The following is an 8,183-nucleotide window of genomic DNA, read 5'->3' on the forward strand; positions in this document are numbered from 1 at the left end:
GTACACCATATTACCAAGCAAGTACGATGCATAGAAATTGTTGAACATGCAGTTATTTGTTCACATGCATATTGCAATTAGTCATTACAGCCATATGCATAGTGCAATAGTATGCATATATTTGGAATGGTTATTGATGCTTTGACCTACTTGTGCATCTTCTTGCAGGTTGCAGTGGGTGTGTAATTTTATATGTATGATTAATACTAATTTACCTATAAGCACCTTACACGGGATGATCTATAAGGTACAAACAGTTTACAAAAATATACATTATGTTAGATATTAATTACTTGACTGTGTATATCTATAAAAGGTAGTGCAATGGTATGCATAAAATTGGAATGATTATTGGCCCTTCGATCAATTTATGCATCTCCCTACAGTAGATGTATAATTTTACTGTATGAATAGTCCTTGTTTATCTGTGAGTACCTTACACGGGCTGATCTACGAGGTACAGACAGTTTAAAAAAATGTACATCATGTTAGGTATTAGTTATTTGACTATGTATACATACAAAAGGGAGATAAGATATAGCGCAGCAAAAAGTAGTTATGTGAGTTGAAATGTATTTCACAAACTTTGGTATAGTTGATATTAGCATTTCTCTATAGAGTGTACATGTTGTTAGCGAATATGGAGTAGTGCTATATGTTGTTTATGCTTACATAGTCATAAATTTACAGAAATTAGTCTATTATTTAAATTTGTAATTGGTTGTTAGCCTTTACACATTGTCACATGTATACACATAATGTAAAAATGAATTTAATATAGAGTTGTTCATTGGTTACATAGAGTTCATATAGGCGTACAAATTGGGGTCTGATTAGCTATACCCTGTATGTAATTATTAATTCATTATATCTTATTCACCTTATTTTGCAGCATGTCATGGGCAAAGATAGCTTCTTTTGACAAATCAATGGATTTCAATCAATGTTGGTGGAGCAAAGACATTAGATTGGATAATTTGATAGTTTCATTGTGCCAAACTTGTAACACTCGTTAAAATATACTTACATGTAGTTCTTAATGCATTACCACATGTTCAATCCATTTTACAATGTCCAAGAGGAAAAAAAGTTAAATCACTAATTTTAGATTATGTTTTTCAGTATTGTACATTTAGTTAGTATTTAAGTACTAGTTGTTGTTAATTTTTTATTGTTAGCTCGATCTGTTTTACAATATATCCAAAGCAATAACTTCTATTCTATCAATTGGTAAAAAAAAATTTTAACATTCTATTGCTAATTAGTAACATACCGATGTTGTACCCCATATTGGTATTTATTGACTTTCCATTTCTAATGTTTTACAAACTGTTTAGTCCATTATATGATATGTTTAAGGAAATAAAGATTTTTGTTTCACAAATTGGTGAAACCTAGTTACATTTAGGGTCCGTTTGGTTGGACTGAAAATATTTTTCCTAGGAAAATATTTTCCATCGAAGTCATTTTCCTGGAAAATCACTTCCTTCCCCATAATTTTCCAGTGTTTGGTTATTAAGTGAAAATATTTTCCGAATTCCTTTTTTCATAATTTTCTGGTGTTTGGTTTGTCAATGAAAATATTTTATGATATGTTTGTTGATATGTTGCAAATATTTTTCTACTCTCAAAATATTATTCATTTCATTACAAATTAATTTTATTTATATCCATTATAATCATATTATCATTTTTATAAAATATTTATTCATATTACACCATGAATTCTTAAATGGAATTATTAATGATACTAATGAATTGGCTAGGAAAGAAGAGTTAAAAATCAGACGAAAACCTAGCTGAACACTATTCTTTATTGGTATAGTATCATGTCATTATGTTGTTCCTTTGAAAAGGGAGAAGAACCTAAATGCAGAGAATCCTATATTGGAATATAAAAAGTGATAAAAGGGAGATGAACCTAAATGCAGAGAATCCTATATTGAAATATAAACCAAGATTTTAGCTCCAGAATCAAAAAACTTATTCATGGTACAGAATTAGAACCATTGGTACATAAAAGCACCCTAATCAAGCCTAGAGTGACTCAAATCCCTGCTTTAAATGTTGTCGGCCTCAGTTGGATCAAAAATCTGGAACAATTCAATACATACAGAGGCAAATATATGCCAAAATATAAAATATTGCTCAACAAAAACGAAAATCACATCTTCAAATGGAAAATGGTCCCAAAAATATCAGTTGCCCAGGTAGTAAATCATGATTACATCATTAATAGCACTGAAGATTATGTCCTTAACAGCAGAGATCTTCTGATCTGTGACCAATGCCCGTGCATTCTCAAACTCAACAATTAGTTTCTCAGGATTGGCAACAAATTGTGGAGAGATGCATCCCCCATCAATCTGCAAGAATAATGACCAAGTCATATTCAAATCACAATTATCAAGTAAACAAAACGCAAAGCAGGGGAAAAACATTTTCATATCAAGACTTGGGAAAGGCATGGGGAAGCAGCTCGAACAGACCTCCATTCCTTCCTCCACATTGACTGTAGTCTCAAAGGAAGAGGATGACTCAATGGACAAGACACCATCAGGTCCAATCTTGTCAATTGCATCAGCAACCATGATTCCAATAGTTTCATCATTTCCAGCAGAGATAGTAGCAATGGCTGCATAGAGAGGAAGAAATACATCAATACAAATTTCTCTGGTGACATCAAACTAGGAACTAAATGGACAATACATTTGGATCCACATCATAAGAGCCAAAAAAGATACCTTTGACATCTTCACGACCTTTAATTGGCCTGGCCTTTTTCTCTAGCTAATCAATCAAACCTTGTACAGTTTTATCAATGCCTTTCTTCACAGAAACTGGATTGGCACCAGAAGTAACACTCAGCAAGCCAAGCTTAATAATTTCGCGAGCAAGAAGTGATGCAGTAGTTGTTCCATCACCAGCAGAATCATTCGTCTTGCTTGCAACCTTTAGTATGTAGTTCAACATGTCAAAAACTTACTAGCAATTAACAGGGAAGACAATTATAGTTGTAAATTATCCGATAAAGCACCAAAATCTGGAAAGTACGTCAAACTACATCAACGAAATAGCAGCTGAGAAAACTATGATCCTACCTCCCTAATCAATTGAGCACCAGCATTTTCCATAGCATTAGGCAACTCAATAGCTCGAGCAATAGTCACACCATCATTAACCACCTTGGGAGCTCAGTTGCCCTCAGGGCTTGAACAAAGAAACGAATCTCGACTATTAGGAAGGGCAGGCACCTGCCAATCTTTAAAACGCACTGAAGATGCTTCAAGGGAGTCTGTGTTAGAGCAGGTGAAAAATGCATATGGTTGGGCACAAAAGGAATACTCCACAGCTGGTAAGAAATATGAAGAAGCACTTCTTATCAAGCCAAATTTCTATGAAGGCATTCTAGCTCTTGGGCAGCAACAGTTTGAGCAGGCAAAACTTTCATGGTATTATGCGATTGGGAAAAATGTTAATTTGGAATCGTGGCCTTCCACAGAAGTTCTTCAGCTTTACAAATGGTCTCACCAGATTGTAAGAAAAACACTACCCTACATTACCAGATTGTAAGAAAAAGTTTTCGTTGGGAGGCATTGAGGTTGCAGAGAGGGCTGGCTTCGCTGTTTCATCTAGATGACCGTCTCCCTCTTCCATTGGCACACCAGTGACCTAAATAAAATAATCATCACAAAAGATGCATAAATAACTCTGATAACATCTGTGCGGTAAAAGAAGCAGGATAAAAAAAAAAGAACTTTAAACGAATCCCATCATAATCACATTGAAGGAATGCTCTTGTTTCAGCCAATATCTCCACATGAATACCAATATATCTGAATTGTTATTGGCGATTACCATTCATTATATTCAATCACATTCCAAAAGAACATTAATTGTTTGCTCGTCCTCAATCTGCAAATCCAAATTCCTAGCAACCCTTTCTTTCAGAACTAAAAGCAACTCATAGACAACATCCACATAAATAATTGGAGGGCAAAAAAAAAGGGGTACAATGATTTACAGCTGCAAGAGCAACCCAAAAATGACACTTTTTTTGTAGACAAGTCAAGCAATCAGGATACATTAGCCCTATATATGGTGAATCAGGTGATAATAATTAATAAAAAAAATTACCGAGTCAGGGGTGAGGTCAAAGAGGCTGGATCAGCGGCGACGGCGATTGAGATTCTTTTGCGGAGGTAGTACTTCTGGGCGTGGCTGGCAACTTGGGTAGGGGTGCGAGTCTTGACAAAATTCCTGGAAATACCCCAATGCCGGCGAAGAAGGGATTTGTTTGCTGACGAGATGTCGCTGGAGATGGTCTGTTATCACTGCCGAAGAAGAAATTGGTCTTTTATCGATGGTTCTTTTGCTGGAGGCCGTGAAAAGAAGACTGCTTTTACGAGAGGAAAATAACTTTACAATGACAGGTGAGGAAGTTATTTTCCTCCCATCGTTGTAACTTATTTTCTGTTAGAAATTATTTTCCTAAATGAATTGACAACCAAATAACGAAAAATATAGAAAATATTTTCCCGGAAAACCTTTTCCACCCAAACAAACAGACCCTTAGTTACTTATAAGTTACATACATACTGATTTAACAAAAATTTAACTAGTCATCTACCACTTTTATAAAAATAGTTTAGGTAAGATTTTAGTTGTCACTATATTATAATCTCAAAAGGCAGTAATTACCCATCAGCAAATTTGTAACACCCAACTATAGTGTCACTCATTTCCATTTTTATCAAACCCCAAACTAAAAGCCTTAGAAAAGTGGTTGGGATGTCAATTTTGGCATATTTCTATCATTTAATTGCTCTTTGAACAAATATCTTTAGGTTGGTTGGGATATCAATTCTGGCATACTTCTATCATTTAATTGTTTTTTGAATAAATATTTTTGGGTTTATTAGGTATGATGCCTATAAAAAATATATATATACATAAAGAGGGATGATGTGTCACTTAAAATGAAGAATGGATTCCTCAAAAAAAATGAAGAATGGTGAAGTTTGCTAAGTTTATAAACATAACAAAGTGCTTCTTTGTTAGATAATTTTATTATTTACAAACATTTCTAAAAATTGAACAAAAAATTAGCCAAATGTAAACTCTAGTTATAACAATATGTACAACAATTCTAATAGATATATACAATGTTTCAAACAAATCTACAAATTGAACAAAAATCTATGATGATTATAATGATATTGACAAGGATTCTTACCTATCACTATATAACATTTTCTATAAATCGAAAATTTACAAATGTTGTGATAACAAAAATCTGTCAAAAGAAGGTAAAAGAGTTATACAATGCTGTTAACTAAGTTTCGCTTGCTCCATTTCTTCCTTCTCAAGTTGATTTCTTCTTTTCCTCTCTAATTATAAATGATGGGATTGGTTTTGCAAGCTTAGTAGTTCCCCCTATTTATATTTCTTCCTTGTCACTTGAATTCTTCTTTGTCCTTTTCCGTGCCATCTTGTCACTGCCCATGCAAATTGTAAAGGCCATTTACTATGTTCAACACATATCAGTTTGGCTAAAATTTCATATATTCCTATCTATGCAAATTAACACAGAGTGAGACCAATTCAGCAACTCGTAATTGCAATCAGTCAAACAGTTACATCTCACTATCCTACCAATATATAGGTGCAACATAAAAACATTGACAACTTATGTATTCAAGGATTTTGATGGTGTCTCAAGTTTTGATGTTAGTTGATTGTACATTTATGACCATGTCAAAGTATTTCTACACTGTCACTGTTCTATCATATAATGTAATAGTTATCTAACAAGATGTACATGCACACTAATTAAGATAATTGGTAACCATTTTTCCACACTATAAGAAAGGCAATCTAAACAATATGTCATTTGACCTACAAGATACAAATTACAATCTATACTCATACCGATCTAGTTTCAAGAAATGCATTTTATTTATTATACTACTATTCTACAAAAAGGTACAATGCTACAAGCATGAGGCAACAATAGTTACTGTTTAATATTGTGTGCACATCCTCTTTCCCTCTCCTTCCCATCCTTTTATAAATTTTCCTTCTATTGTCATTTAGATAGACATGGTTTTAGTGAAATACTAATTAACAACACCATAACAGTTTTACTCTGTGGTCACTATTTATTCACATAAAATAATACTTCTCCGACATGATGTCAAGAAACACTGAATTGTAACCAATTTCTTTCAGTAGGAAAGTCTAGCTAAACAATATGTACATAACATAACATGTATCTACAATCTATACTCATACCAAGTTTAAAAGAAATCCTCTTTAATTAATTCACTGCTGTTGCATGAATAGGTACCAAATTTCTAACATGAAGTAGTAACCAGCAATGTTTAATTAATACAGTGTGCAATTCCCTTCCCTCTTGTACCCACTATTCATTTTTTCATTTCTCGCTCCAATGTGATGCTCTACGTATATAAATGCCAAACCATGTTAGAACCCACTTAATTAGAGATACATAAGAGTATTTCTTAACTATCAGTAGTTTATCTCAAAAAATATTTATTATTAAGAAGTATAGTTAACCACAATTACTCAGATACCTCGTAATCCTAGAAGAATCCCTTTTTAGAGATATACATGAGTGTATTTCTCAATTGTCAATAGTTTATCTCAAAGAGTATTTGTGATCAAGAAGTACAGCTAGCCACAATCACTCAGGTACGTTTTAATCTTGAAGGAATCCCTCTTTGTTGTACGCCATATTTCATTTGTGTAATTTCAAATGCTTAGTTTGCTTATCTTTTATCTTTGTATGTGTCAGTCTACTGTGATGTGAGCATCCATACACAGTCGGTAATATAGTCTAAACTGTACGGTGTCGCTACTATCCTGCAACAAGAATAAAAAAAAAAAGCAAGTAACAATTACCTTCATACTCTCCTTGTTATTTTATATGCCTATAAATATCCCAAGTCATTTAATTTGTCTACTAAGTCAAATTTACAAACACTTGGTGTGCATAAGTTCCTTGTGCATACCTCCCCCAAATTGGCTCTTAGAGTATCTAACTTGTACTACCCAAACAGTTTCCTTGTTTAGGAGTTTTCGCCAGAGTTCAAATTTCATTATTCATGTCACAGCGTCTTAAACAAGTTGTACAAACAAAACCATGAAAGTAAGTTCATCCCTCTTCAATCACAAAACAAGCCAAATATTGCAATGAGTTTGCAATATTCTTATCTATGGGGTTTAGTCCAATTCGATTAAGTGTATCTCTGCTTCAGATCTCACCAACTTTCACCATTTTGTAGCCTTTATGAAAAGTTCTTGTCCCGCAGCAGTTAGTTTTTGCATTCCCTCAGGTACATTAACTGGTAACACTATGCTTCTGTAATACTTCCTCCAAAAACCTCTCATCTAAACCTTCCCAATTTGGAGCAGAGATATTATTCTGTCGATGCTCTGAAATTGTGAAGGAATGCTCACAAGATAAGTTTTTGGAGGGAGACCAAAAGTCTATTGCATTTGAAGATTTTAGAAGAATAGTTGCCGCTCATTAATTTGAGTTGGAATTCTTGGAACGGAAGCTAAGGTTTTTTAACGGAGCCCATTAGCCCTTCATGTTTTTTTTTTATTTTTTTCCCTACTCACTTAGTGAAACGGCGTCCTTTGCTTTGACTGTTGCTCCCATTACACGTGATCCATTGCAATCGTCTCATTCCCTTTTGTGAGAGGACTGCTCAGGGACAGTCCACCTGGTGACCGTCCCTGCCCCAAATCCCAATGTCTTGCTTCCTTTTACTGTATAGCATCATTCAAGACGTACATTCTATGGCAGCTGACTAATGGTGGGGTGACAACTCGAACAAGCAATAAATACACTGGATGAGCTGGAGCAAGCTGTGCACTTCCAAGGACCAAGGAGGTTTGGGTTTCAGGAACATGAAGGCGTTTAACTACGCAATGCTAGCAAGGCAAGCTTGGAGAATTCTTATCACCCCAACTTCCCTCCTTCACCGTGTTCTTAAAGCAAAGTATTTTCCTGATACTGATTTCTTCCAAGCAAAGTTAGGACATCATCCTTCCTTGACTTGGAGGGGAATAATTGAAGGCAGAAAAGGTTGCAGGTTGAGAGTTGGATCAGGTGAATCTATCAGCATTTGGCATGATCGTCGGCTTCCCAGACC

The 8,183-nt window shown here is 34.5% G+C and overlaps 1 protein-coding gene across 2 annotated transcripts; it reads right to left on the reverse strand.

The window, feature by feature from the left end:
- Window positions 1-2,013: 2,013 nt before the first annotated feature.
- Window positions 2,014-4,346, reverse strand: LOC113763497 (ruBisCO large subunit-binding protein subunit alpha-like). 2 transcript variants are annotated; one of them, XR_003467355.1, is made up of 5 exons: window positions 4,138-4,346; window positions 3,102-3,672; window positions 2,745-2,952; window positions 2,490-2,635; window positions 2,014-2,366 (listed from the first exon to the last, which is right to left on the reverse strand). XR_003467355.1 is itself a non-coding variant. In XM_027307325.1 (4 exons), the coding sequence occupies exons 3-4, from the start codon at window positions 2,589-2,591 to the stop codon at window positions 2,199-2,201; spliced, it is 270 nt and encodes an 89-aa protein (XP_027163126.1). In that variant the 5' UTR covers window positions 2,592-2,635; window positions 2,745-2,952; window positions 3,102-3,708; the 3' UTR covers window positions 2,014-2,198. The 2 variants fall into 2 exon arrangements, 1 of the variants encoding a protein (XP_027163126.1); XM_027307325.1 differs by lacking the exon at window positions 4,138-4,346 and having other exon boundaries at window positions 3,102-3,708.
- Between the last annotated feature and the right edge of the window lie 3,837 nt (window positions 4,347-8,183).

Source organism: Coffea eugenioides, chromosome 2 (assembly GCF_003713205.1).
Source record: "Coffea eugenioides isolate CCC68of chromosome 2, Ceug_1.0, whole genome shotgun sequence".
Classification (NCBI taxonomy): Eukaryota; Viridiplantae; Streptophyta; class Magnoliopsida; order Gentianales; family Rubiaceae; genus Coffea; species Coffea eugenioides.

What these genes read in the sequence shown, in the direction of transcription:
- LOC113763497 (XM_027307325.1), bottom strand. Translation starts at nt 2,591, where the DNA reads ATGGTTGCTGATGCAATTGACAAGATTGGACCTGATGGTGTCTTGTCC. An exon ending in ATGTGGAGGAAGGAATGGAG is followed by an intron (nt 2,367 to 2,489) that starts GTCTGTTCGAGC and finishes TTATTCTTGCAG; the next exon opens with ATTGATGGGGGATGCATCTC.